Raw genomic sequence first — 13,931 nt, forward strand, 5'->3', positions numbered from 1 at the left:
ATGGCCTGAGACCTGTTTTGAGGAAGTTTATATTATGTCTTTGCTTAAACTTTTCCAGTCTCTTTGTAGACTGAAACAGCTTTCGCATATCATAGCTGCCAGGTGTATCTTGACAGAAAATGGCAGCCTTGTCTCGAAGCTCCTGGTTAGACCTGAGCGGGCCGTTTTTCTTGATCCAGTCAAGAAATTCCATTTCAATGTTAGAGATGCTAGTTCTTCGTCCGACAGCCCGTTTCAGAGGCAGTTTGCTTTTATCGATGTAACTTGGAGATGTCTTTTTATCTCCTAAAACTTTGGAAATGGTACTATATTAACGAGCTCTTTGATTAGCAAGATTATTTTAGACACATGCGGGCATGGAGTCTAAATAGCAATGGAGACCTTTTTTGAAGCTGTCAACTTATCAGTTGAAAGAGACGCAAAAGTCTACCTACCCTGTCTCTACTCCAAATACAGCCCCAATTTGTGTTTGTGCAAGGTTTTTGTCTGTCTCAGAGAATATAAAAGTATCTCGGCGAGCCTCATCAGTCAACACTTTGCGGGGCTTTGGTGGAGTTCTGCAGCTGGGAATTCTAGAATATCCAGCTGGTTGTGTTGGAAAATGTAACGTTGATGACATTGGGAAGCTGTTCATGGTCTGAAGGCTGTCTTTACTTCGCCAGCTAGGACTGAGAACAAGCGGGTGAAGCGGCGGATATGCTGAGTACAGTTGCGAGTAACTTTGGCAATGGTGTGGAATCTGGAACGCTTGCGATCTTAGACGCGTTTGAGGTGATAACACTGTAGTGCTAGGATTAAAATTTTCGGCGTATATCGCGAATTTGTCCATATTTCGATAACAGGTACTGGGCTGTGCCCGGTGGCCTGCAGTAAGAAGGTGTGCTTGGCAACGGCCGTTTCAAATGACCAAGCACTGCGACAGAGATATACAAATTGAGGGTAACCAAAGTGTAGAGGTTGATTATAATTAAATCTGTACGATGCGGCAGTGTAACTTCGGCGAGTCTTCCAAAGTGATTTCATTAGAATCTTGGAGAACAACACATGTTAATATTTGAATAGCACAGTGTTTGCCAGGAAGTTTGAATTGATTAATAAATTTATGAGGAATCCAAGTAGATATCTCGTGTAGCCACGGCACATTTTACAATGGCATAGTGGCATAGTGGCATAGTGGCATAGTGGCATAGTGGCACAGTGGCACAGTGGCACAATACTAGTCCCACTAACGGTGAAACAAACTGGGTCTAGTATACATAATTCTGGGGCTTTTATGCCCCCGCCCAAATTTTCTGATAGTGCGTTTTCCAAGTATTGTAGGAGAGCCGCAATGGCCATTTCAACAAAGCAACGCCCAGCGATTGGAGTAATTGGAGCCACAAAGTGCGTTTCACTCTTCTAAATATCGAACCTCGAAAAGGGTTTGTCATTGCAATTAGTTCTGTAGCCAGCCTGCCTCCGCTTAGAATTCTCTCGGTGCAGCAGCCGCCGTTTGTAAAGGATCTCGTATAAGTTGTTGTCTTCGTTTTCAAGGCAGGGAACTGTTATATATCGCAGCACGACGTGATGGCTTTTGAAACCTAACCCTCTGGGTTAGTATTACGTAAGCAGGCGATTCACGAAGAAAACAATCGGATTATGCAGGTGGCACCAGTTCTTTCCTGAGCGGCCGCCTACAGAATAGTCTAAGGCTAAATAGGGCTAGAAGATGAGAACTAAGGCTCTTGTGGTCCTTTTAGTGCTTTTACTATGGCTGGGAATACTTGTCCAAACGGATGCTTTTGTGGTATGCATTGTTTGTCATTCCTCATCACTGCCCCTCTCGATCTGCTATTTCCCTATTGTGTGCTTTTTATTCTCTCGAACAGCAAAAGCTGCACGGTTTAAACGATTAAAATATACTGCGCAAAACTGTTTGTTGAAACTAAAAACTGAAATCCGGCTTAGAGATTCTGGAATTATCGAAACCTATTCCCACACATTTGCAATCGAGTGGGGAATAATGGCGGGGAACATACACCTAAAAGTTCCGAAAGCAACCCTCACCCAGGTCCAGGCCGTGCCATAGAAAATCGTATTTATTCTTAACTAGTTGCGCCAATATGGGAGTCGGAGACCAAGTTCACACGGAAGCATCGGCCCAGGCCTGGCTTGAGTTGGATTCCGGTTTACCTGGACAAAGCTCAGCTCTGATTGAATATCGGCAAGCTTACACAGCGTTTGATTCCACACACACTTCCTGCCCACAAATAGCCCTCGCCATTGGGGGGGAGTGTAAACGGCGGTATTTTGATATGGAGGGCCTGCGATCTGACGGCATTGCTCTGCGTCATTTTTCGCCATCTGTTGTTATAGTTGACTGCGAAATGCACAAAATGCTGCCTCGGGGAATGAGAGCTGTTCGACAACCGAGGGGCGACATGTTACAGCACCGCATCGTACAAGAAATGAGGAGCAGAACGGACTTTTCTTTACGATTGTACTGGCGACTGCTGGTGCCATTCGCATCTGCTGTGCTTCTCTTCCTCGACGACCTGGGAGGCCTTGAACACGTCGAAGACATATTGACGACTTGGACCTATCTCTCAATGAAGATCCGGGTCCCGTTTCCTCCGAGAGTTTTGGTCCTGTGCAAGGAAACAGACAGCATATTTAAGCCCGAAGCCTTGGAGGCTCGCATTCACCTCAAGCTTAGGAAAAAACTACGAAACCACTCTCAAGGGAATACTAATAGTCAGAAATCCTACCTAGAGCCAGACAATTTTATACAAATGGCTTTCCGCAGTATAAGATTCGTCCAGCTGGGCTCTCCTATTTCGGAGCACCTAGAAGAAGGTGTTAACGCATGCAAAAACGCAGGCCTCGATTTCAAGAAACAGCACCTCATACATCTTCTTCAAGATGCCATCTATCACTTTGCGATAAACCAAGACTTTAACTACAATTATTACTATGCCTCCAGAAGGAACAACCCTGTTCCAACGACGCTAAGGTCACACATTTCCGACTTCCTTAGCAGAACCCAGGCTTTAATAGACGAGGAGCCAACAATATATATCGACCGGGCTCTGATCATTGCATCCGCCCTGCAAATCAATGCGTACCCGCCAGGGATGCATTGTAAGTTGCACAATAACTAAATGACCTCCAAGGTTGACCATATCTCATGGAGAAGCTAATTGAGTTTTTGACAGTTTTTCCTCCAGGACAAACATTTAACGAACTTTACGATGGGTGCATTGATGAAAAATCGACTTTCGGGACCCTAAATGCTCGCGTTCGCTCCAGTTTTGTTACATTGGCCACCAAAAGACGCCAGCTGGTTGAAGAGCAGAACATACCATCCTCCCGCGCTCACATCGATCTTCTTCAACGTTTCAAGGCTGTTTGGGCAGCATTTGAAGGCAGCATCACCTGCTTTGTTTGCTTTGCCCAGACGGCGGACCGAAGCCTCAGTTGCGGCCATCGGCTATGCGACCCCTGCGTCGTCTTAAGTGGCTCCACCATCCAGGCAGATCCATGGGGATATTCTGTTAACGAATGCCCTTTGTGTAAAGCGGAGAACAAAAATAAGACCCCTTTGAAGCCGCCAACCGCCGGAAACAGGGTGCTCAAACTTTCGGGGCTAAATAAGAAGGGCCTGGTAAAGTTTCTTGAAGATATGCGGCAGATGACTGCCTGTATGGCTTACCACTTTAGGCCTTATGAGTTTTTCGATATTGTCATTGGCGTTGATACCGGTTCGTCTCCCCTCCTCATTCCGTTATCTCGGTATGGGGTTTTCTGACTTTTTGGTTAGGTGCCTTTTTTGGGCAAACGGTCTTCTTGGAAGAATGGTCAATTGAGGACTGTAAGCACCATCTCAAGAGCTTACGAAAGCCCGAAATAAGCAAAGGGTCGAAAATCTCTTTTGGAAAGGGCTTGACCTGGGACCTAGACAAATCAAGAATGCTTGGCGGGCCATTGGCGTGTCTCATTGTCAATCGACCCAACGCATCTATTTCACAATACTTACGACATACATGCGATCAGCTCAGTAGCTCAATATCTCCAGCACATCGCAGTGATTCGCTTTCGAGTCCTGCGGATGTCGCGGTACACTTTTGTAACGGCAACATAGCCAAGGCCCAGCCTTTGATTGAGGGAAAGAAAAATCCCTCGGATCTCATTGTTGAGTACGACGAAGGGACAAGCATGCGATTCCTTCAATCGACTGCAAGCCGTATGCTCGCATCCCTATTCTATATCGAGCTCGCATCCATTCCCGAATTCTGCTCAGGCTTGAGTTTGGTACACTTGCGCATCCGATGCCGGGTACCGCCTGGGCCGTCCCTTATCGCGCTTCTACGGCTACCGCTCCAAAACTCGCAACTTTATTGTTGGGCCGAAACGAGAGACTCCCGAAGTTCAACCAGTATGAAAGATGGAAAGCAGAACAAGGAGCCTCTGGCAATATCTACGTCGGTGGCACAATATCAAGAAGGCTTTTCCAAGGCCGTAACTGTGGAGGCAAAATCATTGGGCTCCGTGATATTTGTAGGAATTACAACCAAAAGCGGGTTTGAAATGATTAGCAAATGCCCGTACCAGATACGAAATCTCATACAAGACCAAGGCCTAAACTGTATTTTTGGAAGGAAAGATCATCGCTAGCATGCAAAGTTATAGAAACTAGATCTACTAAATGGATTACCGGAATCAGGTTCCTGAAAATGGAAAATGGGGCAGAGTCATATTATTCATATATAACGCCTTGAGTGCCAACTTTTCCATCGAAGAGCTGAAGTGAAGTTAACAATGGAACCTGACCGCGATTTGGAAACTCTAGAGTCGGGAATTGCAACCCTACGTATTTCCGAAAAACCCCTGGTGCAACAAAATTTGCCATCGCCGAGACTTATCACCCCCGCCTCGGCTTCGGCATTTTCTGATTCCTGTATCGCCGTCTCCGAAAGCTGGACAGCATTACTGAGGCAAACATCATTGCCGGATAATATTCCCAGCTCAGACCCCCGCATATCTGCTGCCTTCATGGCAGTAAACGAAGCTATCAACAGTGGCTCTTGTTTTCTTTCGAGGCTTGGATGGGTAGAACTCTTCTGCTTGATTAGATTGGTCGAGAATGTGTCGAGAAATGAAAGACGACTTGATTTAGTGGAGCGGGCACCTGGGTACGGCAACGCAAGCATTGCGGCCGACCTATATATGCGCATCCACAATTGCCCTAGAAGAGTAGCCCACGAGCGTAAACGAAGGGCCAAGCGTTGGTCAGAGCTCGCTGGTCCGTCACCACTGTTACTCTTGGTGTTTTCTGCGGCCGCAAACTCTGTAGTGTAAGTAGGGCTAATCCGGTTCCATATAACAGATGCTAATGAAGATGAAAGGAGCAATTACAATCGAATAAGCCAAGAAAAGCTACGATTTATTGCGACCGAAGCCTTAAAGAACTGCCCTGGTGAGATTCTGTCACTCTGCAGACACATATCTACTGTTTTGAACTCCGGATCCAGGTCTGGTGCGCCCAGCTTCGAATGTCTAAACTATGTAAGATCCGTGCTGGCAAAGGGATTAAAATGGTAGGCTTGCTGTTGTATTCGCGAAGTCGCAGCCTGTCTTTCCGGGTTTAGTGCCCATCCCGATGGGGCTTAGTACCATTGCCGCCTCACAACGGCGGCCGTTCGAGGGTCGCTTTCTTTCAATTCCCCGGCCTAGCCTACGACTCTCGCACTTCAGGATCTACAGCAGAACGTGCAAGCCGCCTATCTTATGCTCGACTCTCTGAAGGTATTTTTGAAGTGCTTGAGATGGTTGGGGAATATTCCACAATGCGGAGCCGGCTATCCGGCACTTTGGCATGGGCATTTCGACCGCCTTATGTCCATGATTGCCTTACTCCATGATGGGCAGAAACCCCCAACATCGTTTATTGGTTTGGCTGTAGCGCTGTCAAAATAGGATGGGAAATTAATATTGGTTCAGCTGTGTATAAATGTAGGCCAGTCCGTACGATCTAATGTCAAAGGTTCTCTTAGCAAGTTGCATTTTTACTCCCTCTAAAATTTCCCGCGCTGTGGTCGAATTGCGTTCTCACGTAGCAAACGAGGACGAAATTATACCCTGCGCTGTGGAAATGGCACCGGGTACTTCAGACTGCTAATGTAAACTATAACCCTTTGGCGTAGGTCTTAAAGCCGGTGCGAGAGATGAACTGCCATTAACATGCTACATAACCCAAGTTCCAACTGGGTATTCTTTGTCCGTCACAGAAACCCGCAGCAATATTTGAATTAAGCTTTTTTGCTCCGTGTTACAGATAACGTCCATTCTGCTGCAGAATAGACAGGAATTCTTTCACCGAATGGATAGAGTCATCGCTAAACCACTTGCCGTCATTATACAGGTAGCTTTGGTCCCCTAAGGCTACCTTGTACAGGGGAGGTATACTGCGCACAGCTGTTTCGTATGAAATGCGGCGATGTCCTGGCCCCCGACAGAATCCTGCTGAACCAAGCTGTACAGACGGCTTCATTTTCATTATTTTCGGAGACGACACCGTCATGCTTCTCGAGTCGTAGAGCTTTCCCCAAAAATGTCCGTGCTGGCGACCTCTGCGGACATACACAGGGCAATTGACGCTTATGGCGTTGATAGTATCCACTATCACTACAAGTTAACGTCTGCTGGGAAAGGAGGATTTGGAAACATACTGTATTTTGAGGCAATGAGCTGGGAAGAGTGGCCAGGATCTGGTTATAAAAGCGAGTCGATAATGCCGAGCGACTCGGGAAGGTCTTCAGGCCGGTACATCCATAGTATTCGGAAAAATGACTTCTTGCGTTTGTTGCGTATTTCGAGAATCTTCGCAATGTATTGTACCTGCAGCTCGCTAGCCACTTCTATAAATTGACCTGGTTCATAGGTTTTTGGGTCCCGGGCTCCCACGCCGCTTGCGGCAGGGGTTTGTACAGTTCTCTTTGGGTCTTGCACATTCCTTCAGGCATCTGAAAGTGCCGTGGAGGAATGCAGAGTGGCAAGGTCCCTTGAACGAGTGACCGCAGTGCAAGTCAATCGCGCTGCGCACACGCTGATTACTTTCTCTTGAAGTTTTGTAAGAATTTTGCGCGGCTGTGGATCAAGTACTGGTAACATGGCCTGGCCAAGTCAGCTCTGGTAGCTTCGTCTTCTTCCTCAGTCATTTCTTCGCTAGCTGATCGTGTTGAGGTGCTTGTATGTCTTGAGCTTCCTTTGGACATATTCAGCTTCGGATTGAAGCTCAACGACAGAGTCCCGAAGAGCCTTGCCTTCGACTGGCATCCTTATCATCTGTTTGACGACCTCCCTCAAATTGACGGGCTGGAGCCTTTCTGATTTTGACCGGGACCCAATGCGTATGAAATTTTGAATGCCCCCGCCAACCAAGGGCTCCAGAAACTGATTCAGAGCATGGTTGATGTAGCAGACACACACAATTGGTCCGATCTTGGCGCGGGCCTTATTAGCCAGCAGCACCTTGATGATGGCTTGACCAACGTAGGTTTTTCCAGTCCCCGGCGGTCCTTGGATCAGAGCGAGTGATCGACTTAGTGAGTCTATGATGGCTCGGGATTGCGTCAAGTCAAGCGTGATATGCTGTAAGAGAGTGGCCGGATCAAAAGGGTCACTAGGTGTGTAATTTATTTCTGCTCCAGCGTTTTTCAGGCACCTAAGATTGTATGAGAATCCAGGCCTTTTGGCGTAGAGTGGCGCGTCAATAGTGGGTTGCTCGTCGCCAGCGCTCAAGGAAATGACATGCATGAACGGCATGTCAACCGCGACATAGACTGGAGAGCCTTGAGAGGTGGGGGAAACGAGGGCAGGAGAATGGACGGAAACTCAAAAATCTGTCTTCGCTGCCTGGCTTCCATGGTCTTGAGCCACAGCAAGGATTTTCGGATCTGTGCAACTTTGGAGTCCACCGTCCGGAGATAGACAAAGGCGTGATGGCCATCATCACACAAGCTGTATCTAGGTTTGTTATTTTTATCCACAGCATTTTCGGGGCCCGAAATTGTCGGCTTAGTGGATCTGGACACCTGCAGAAAGAGGACGTTGCTGGTTTCATCCACAATGCAGACCATTGCTCCATCGGCGAGTCTTTTAGTTGTCACCCACCATGCGGCTCGCTGTGCCTTATCGAGACCTCGAGCTCGTTAGGGCTGATCAAATCTGGTTGTAAATTCCAATCCCGTAAGCCTATCGAATGCAACATCGACAGCTGTTGCGTTGTCGTAGCTGATGACTTCAGTGCGGACTTCAACTTCACGCGTATTCAACTCTAGACGATTGCAGATGGTATTACGCAAGTCTTGCAGAGTATCCTCGCGAATAAGTCGAAAGTGACGGTCTAACAAGCCGCGAAAACCCTGGATGTGATGCTGCGAGGGGTTCGTAGTCAGCCATCACGGCACGACAGGATATCCTCGTATGCCGGCATCAATTTGATATTCTCAATGTCGTCATGGTCATTATCATGATGCCGACCCTGGCGAGAAAGTGCACCAGGCAGGTCCTGGCTAAATTCGAATGCTGCAGCGGCACCCGTTGCTTGGAGACTAACAGAGGGTGCGTTTAGGATCAATTGACCGAGCCTCAGGTGGCGAGAAATGTACTCCAGATATCTGCTGGCTTTTAAGTGGTGGAAATCCTGTCTCGGAGCCAAAAACGTCCCATCTAAGGCGAAGGTCCCGCGCAATGGATTCAAAGTGCGCATTAACGACGTTGGCAGAGCTGGTATCAATAGCCTTTGCCATTAATTACCCCACAGGATAGAGACAGAGCCTCCAAGCTGGAAGTTGCGGGATACGTGGAGGAGAGTTCTATCCAGTGATCGATTACATGGATAACGAGTTCAAAAAAAATATGCTTGAGACGGGTTGCGTCGGGCCCCAAAAGTGTGCGGTAGATGATGGAAACCTCCTGTTCCCTGTTCCAGGACCACAGAATTAATGATGTCTTGGTGTAGGATCGTGTGGAAAAATGGCCGGACGCGCAACAACCACAGCTTGACCTTTTGCGAAGGCGACTTGCCGGGCGTCAGATCCTGTACCATACCTTTTATGACTCGAAGATTGGTCTCCGTAGCTAGTTCCTTGATGACTTGTTGGGCATAGCGGTGTCGTTTTCAATCAGCTGTGCAGCTGTGCTGAAGAATTGGTCTATAGTGCCATCGTTCGGTGAACTTTGCTGTAGCCGCAGCCGCTTCCATCTCAGGAACTTGTCTCTTTCGGAGTCCGGGGCACGAGTCGACTGCCTGGCCCGGTCGTTGACCTGGCCATTGGTAGGGTGGAAAAAATTGCAGGCTGAGCCAAAACGACAAGTCTTTGAATTTTCCCAGAAACGACAGGGTCGGGAATATTGGAAATATCTAGTAGTTGATTGGCCGTTTTTAGCGGCAAAGGACTCAGAATTGACTTTCAACAGCGACTCACCTTGTGTTTGGGTCCATATCAAGAAGGCTGGGTTGTTGCAGCGAGGTCAGGAAAGATTTCCAGTGTTGGTAACCGTGGGAAAATATGGGTGTGGTGAATGCGATGTACAACGCCCACGAGCATGGAAAGAGAAGCTGGAGAGTTAAGTGATGTCGTCGCTCTGACCAAAAATCAGACTGCCCGAGTGGTCACCTCTTGTAAAAGGTTTGTCACTAGGCTGGTGTCCTTCGTTTGACTTAGGTTGCAGGCGTCACTGATTATTTGCGATTTTCCGCATCATCTCAAAGGCATCTATCTACAGTAGCAATACAACCCGAGGCCGACATAAACCTCCAAAGTGAGGCTTGCCACCCGCTTATTGACCATTATTCTGGTCGCCTTCGTGTCATAATCAAGAATATGCACTCTGTGGTTTTGCCATAAACGCTGACAATGCGCAGCTCCTAAATTAGAAATGTTTTGTACCGAAATCCTGTGAAACTTCTTAGCTGGCAGAAACCTCCTTGTATCAGCGTACAATATATTCCACGAAGCAGATATTATGTACAAAGAACAGTTGCAGACTTGCGGTAAATACCTGCTAAAAAATCATACATAAATTCGTCTTCTTTGCGTCAGGAAGGGTGTCGTCATTTTATCTGGGCATATACGCAATTTCATCATAGCTGCGAAGGAGCCCTTATGTCGTCACCGACAATCTAATTGTTCTTCCTCTTCCGTCGCCACTTATGCGGGAGATTACAGTCGCCCACTCTCGATTACTACAGTAAGTAGGCTATACTTTCTTGCCTGATATTGAACCGCAGGCATTGAAAATTTCGTGGTAAAATATTCTCTAATATAGATATCAGCTTCTCTAAGGGGAAGATAAAATTTATGAGGAATTTAGCGACGAAGAAACGGAGAAGAAAAGAAGATTTTTGGAAGAGATATTAATCTTACTTTTTCATTTCTATCCTCTTCTATCTTCGTGCCACGGCAGCTCGCATTACATAATTTGTTGCTCGTTTCTTCCAGCCCAATAAAAGGCTGCCTTCAACTAGGGCAGGCCACCAATCACGCTCGATGCGACACAGCACATATGTGCAGGTCAGGATCGTTGTTGCAAAGTTACAGTATCCAATCAGCATCCGCCAACGCCCACCAACATCTCCAAGTAATGATCACAGACGTTGCAGCACCAAGCTTCACGTATGTATTCGTTGTTGGTGATGACAGATAGGCTCCAGGGGCGGGGTATCTGTGGCATCCATTGGCAGCCCAGCCTTTTCTTACACAACCCTGAGACTACGGAGTAAAGTAGCAAGTGGGGGACAAAAACTCGGTTGAAACCCCTCTTCCCCCGGTCCCCTCCAAGAAAAGAAGCCTTTGGCCGCTTCAGCTAGCCTATTAACCTCCTCGTAGGGCAGGAGCAAGCGTAGAAAGCCCAGACAGGAAACAAAATTGTGTTTTTCGTTGAGTCCCCGCAATTTACCGCCCAGACCCGCAAATCGGATTGTGCGCTAGCCCGCGGCCTCCTGCACATCGGATGCTGGCTGGTGGTCTGATGAACGCCTGCCGCAACCCTGCGCCTTACTTAATACGCCGCCGCAGGAGCAAGACTACGGCGGCCAAGCATCTTGTGATTGCAGTTGCAAACCAAGAAATTTCCTTCATTAAAAGCAGCGGCTAGCCGGGGGCTTTTCCTGGCCTACCCCTGTGCTTTCTTCGATAATGACGAGTACTGAGATGGTTGGCCTCGAGTTCGTTCGTTTCCATTATTGAGGGAACGTTGGCCATCCCACCTATCATTACTAAGTGGAAGCCATTATAACCGGCTTCCGATTTCCCGTACAGCAATACAAGTTACACAAACCTGGAGGTAACCAGTTTCTAACCTTTAGGAGTCTTAACATCCAAGACCAAGGTCGATTATAAGTCGCCCAACTTTACTCTAAAAACACATGGGAATCAATGCTTCCAGTATTGATAAAACCACTAATGAGCGATTGCCAGTAAAGGTTTTTATGGGAAACGTACTGTTGTTTGAGCCAAATAGCATAGAAGGCTGGCCAGGTGGAACGGGGAATATTTGCCGTTTGTGCGAATCCAGAAGAAGCGCTGTGAAAAAAACAAGTTATCAGTGGGGCTGGTGGCTGGGACGGTGCAACACCAAAAATCGTGTGCCCACGCGTCGGGGCAGCCAGTCCTATTGGAATTCCAAGCCAAAAATCAGCACAACAACGTCGTTTCCACAAGTGAAGCTATTCCCAGACGCCAGGCCGCACCTTACCAGTACCCAGAAGGAGTGTGTGAACGGCTCACTCTCTCTAGGGCGTTCTGTGGCCGAGATCGCCGAGATCTTAGGCATTGACGAGCGACGTGTCTACCGCTACCAGCGCACTTTCCGGATTCATAGCCACGCTTTCCCACCGACTAAAATGAGGCAAAACTGCCGAAAGATCACGGAATATATTATGGAGGTAAAGATCTAGTTTAGCTCAAACCGTTAGCAAGTTGCCTGAGTAATCTAGCGTTTCTGGCCTGTACTTGAGGGAATTTTCGAACTCCTCGTATTCAAGCTAACGCAACCGCTTAAGGGGCGTTTTCGTCTCGCTACAGATAGGAATAAAGCCAAAGATCTTCAAAAGCAACGGCAATCTATCCCATAAAACTCCGTCTCAGCCTCGGGCGTATTAAACCTTTTGGTACGTGTAGATATTCTCGCGCTTGCTTTGCTTTTTAGGATCGATAGGATTGTTGAGAAAGGCGATATAAAGCTCGATTTTGACTTGGATTTACGCTTTATAGCGGTCTTGGCCGTGCGTTTTTTCGTACTCAATACAAGCTGGGGAATCCTCGTTGGTTTAGGCGTTATTTGTTCCTCCTTTTTACTCTGTTCGTAATTTTGGCTACCGGGCTCGGGCTGACTTGCTTTAAAATAGTAGTTGCTTGGGAAACAGTTGTTTGTCGGGAGTATTCTGCAGCCAGATCGAGATCGACTTCGCTACTATCAACGCCCGAGAGATCGATTATAGGAGTGCCCGCCGGCATTTGAACCGGAGTTTGAGGTGGCTCCTGAACCCGGCTACGGCTGCGCAAACGGGCACGGGCATGGCTACGGCCACGGCTGAAACCGCTTTTTTGGCTACCGGCTACTGATTGTAACATCGCGGCCTAGTCTTTGGATTCCTCGTATGTCTTTGTTGCCTGGCTTTTCGAAGTGCGGATATGGATTTTGGTTATGCTTGCGGAAACAAAAGGGGCGGGGGTCGATTCAAGGGCTTGCCGACTCGAGGCGGTAGATGGCCGTATTCTCAGCGGCCTTGGGGTTAAGGCTTCGGTGTAATTATTCGGATTATTGTCCGGAGGTGGGCTTCGTAATTTCGCCGTATTCGCGGCCGTGGAGCGTCGGGGAGGACGGCTTGGGCTTTCCATGTGGCGGTTCGTGAGCGATTCGATTTGCGGGCGGGTGCGGCCCAGACCATATTTGGCTTCTGCATCTGTCCGGCCATGACAGAAAACACCCAAAAAAGTGGTATCACGACGTGCAGTTCGGCTTTAGAAATTGACTTGAAATAATGGTATATGCACTACGCTAAAGGTGCGTACAGAATTCGTGTTTTTACCATAACTCTGGACGCGCCTGCGGGATTTTGCGCCAAAAATCGAGTGACGGGCGTCCGAACGCGTGGACCCACTGACAACTTGTTTTTTCACCACAGCGTTCTAAGAATAAATAATGGACAGGTGTCCTGTTCATTTGTGGGTCGGGTCACCCACTCTAGAGGATCTTGGCGATATTCAGCGATAAGCCCTGTCAGTATGACTTCCGTTTCTTTCTCGGGCATTTTCCCTCTAAAATCGTGTGTCCAAAGGCATGGGAAAGGCGCTTCGGCGCGGCATGGCGTCATGTTCAAATATGATCAGATTTAAGCAGCTTTGGGTTTCAGTTTAGCGTCTAGAGAGCTAGATGACACATACTGGTGCACTGCGAGGTCATTGGTCGCTGGTGGCAAAAAAGGCTTCCGTGGCTGGACAGAATACAACCACCATTTACAGGGCTTGTCGACTTCGCGGGTTTGTGCAGTGAAATTGAATCGGGCAATTGCTCTACTATGAAGCACAGCATGGAACATTGCCATAGAGGTGGTCATGGATACAGGTGGTCATGGAGGTGGTCATGGAGGTGGTCATGGAGGTGGTCATGGAGGTGGTCATGGAGGTGGTCATGGAGACGGTCATGGAGACAATGCCATGAGGGTGCAATGGGCGGATGTGGAACGCTAGCTAAAAGCCCCAATGTTCTTGGCAGCGGCCATGCAGTCACTCAATTCTAGCCATAGCTTCATGCACGGTTACTTGGAAGGTTCAAACCTTTGCAGTTCCATCCCACTGAGAAACTTGTATGCCCTGGCGTAGTCGCAGAACGCCAAATGCCCTCGCGAAATAGATTTCGCATCAACGCGCGGAGTTTTGGCGGCA

At 48.0% G+C, this 13,931-nt stretch overlaps 4 protein-coding genes across 4 annotated transcripts; 3 read left to right on the plus strand and 1 right to left on the minus strand.

Moving 5' to 3' along the window:
* Positions 1-4,032: 4,032 nt before the first annotated feature.
* MGG_13686 (uncharacterized protein) lies at positions 4,033-4,565 on the plus strand (the record flags this gene model as incomplete). The annotated part of the gene is made up of 1 exon (XM_003708734.1): positions 4,033-4,565. Exon 1 carries the CDS (start codon positions 4,308-4,310, stop codon positions 4,563-4,565), a length of 258 nt encoding a protein of 85 aa, XP_003708782.1. The 5' UTR covers positions 4,033-4,307.
* Positions 4,566-4,797: 232 nt separating this feature from the next.
* MGG_16006 (uncharacterized protein) lies at positions 4,798-6,286 on the plus strand (the record flags this gene model as incomplete). Its single annotated transcript, XM_003708735.1, has 4 exons — positions 4,798-5,333; positions 5,511-5,544; positions 5,628-5,784; positions 6,183-6,286. 4 exons carry the CDS (start codon positions 4,798-4,800, stop codon positions 6,284-6,286), a joined length of 831 nt encoding a protein of 276 aa, XP_003708783.1.
* Positions 6,287-7,134: 848 nt separating this feature from the next.
* Positions 7,135-8,117, minus strand: MGG_14611 (uncharacterized protein; the record flags this gene model as incomplete). Its single annotated transcript, XM_003708736.1, has 2 exons — positions 7,135-7,702; positions 7,816-8,117. The coding sequence occupies 2 exons, from the start codon at positions 8,115-8,117 to the stop codon at positions 7,204-7,206; spliced, it is 801 nt and encodes a 266-aa protein (XP_003708784.1). The 3' UTR covers positions 7,135-7,203.
* Positions 8,118-11,180: 3,063 nt separating this feature from the next.
* Positions 11,181-12,608, plus strand: MGG_16007 (uncharacterized protein; the record flags this gene model as incomplete). The annotated part of the gene is made up of 4 exons (XM_003708737.1): positions 11,181-11,213; positions 11,591-11,929; positions 12,258-12,268; positions 12,392-12,608. 4 exons carry the CDS (start codon positions 11,181-11,183, stop codon positions 12,606-12,608), a joined length of 600 nt encoding a protein of 199 aa, XP_003708785.1.
* Between the last annotated feature and the right edge of the window lie 1,323 nt (positions 12,609-13,931).

Source organism: Pyricularia oryzae, chromosome 1, assembly GCF_000002495.2.
Source record: "Pyricularia oryzae 70-15 chromosome 1, whole genome shotgun sequence".
Lineage (NCBI taxonomy): Eukaryota > Fungi > Ascomycota > Sordariomycetes > Magnaporthales > Pyriculariaceae > Pyricularia > Pyricularia oryzae.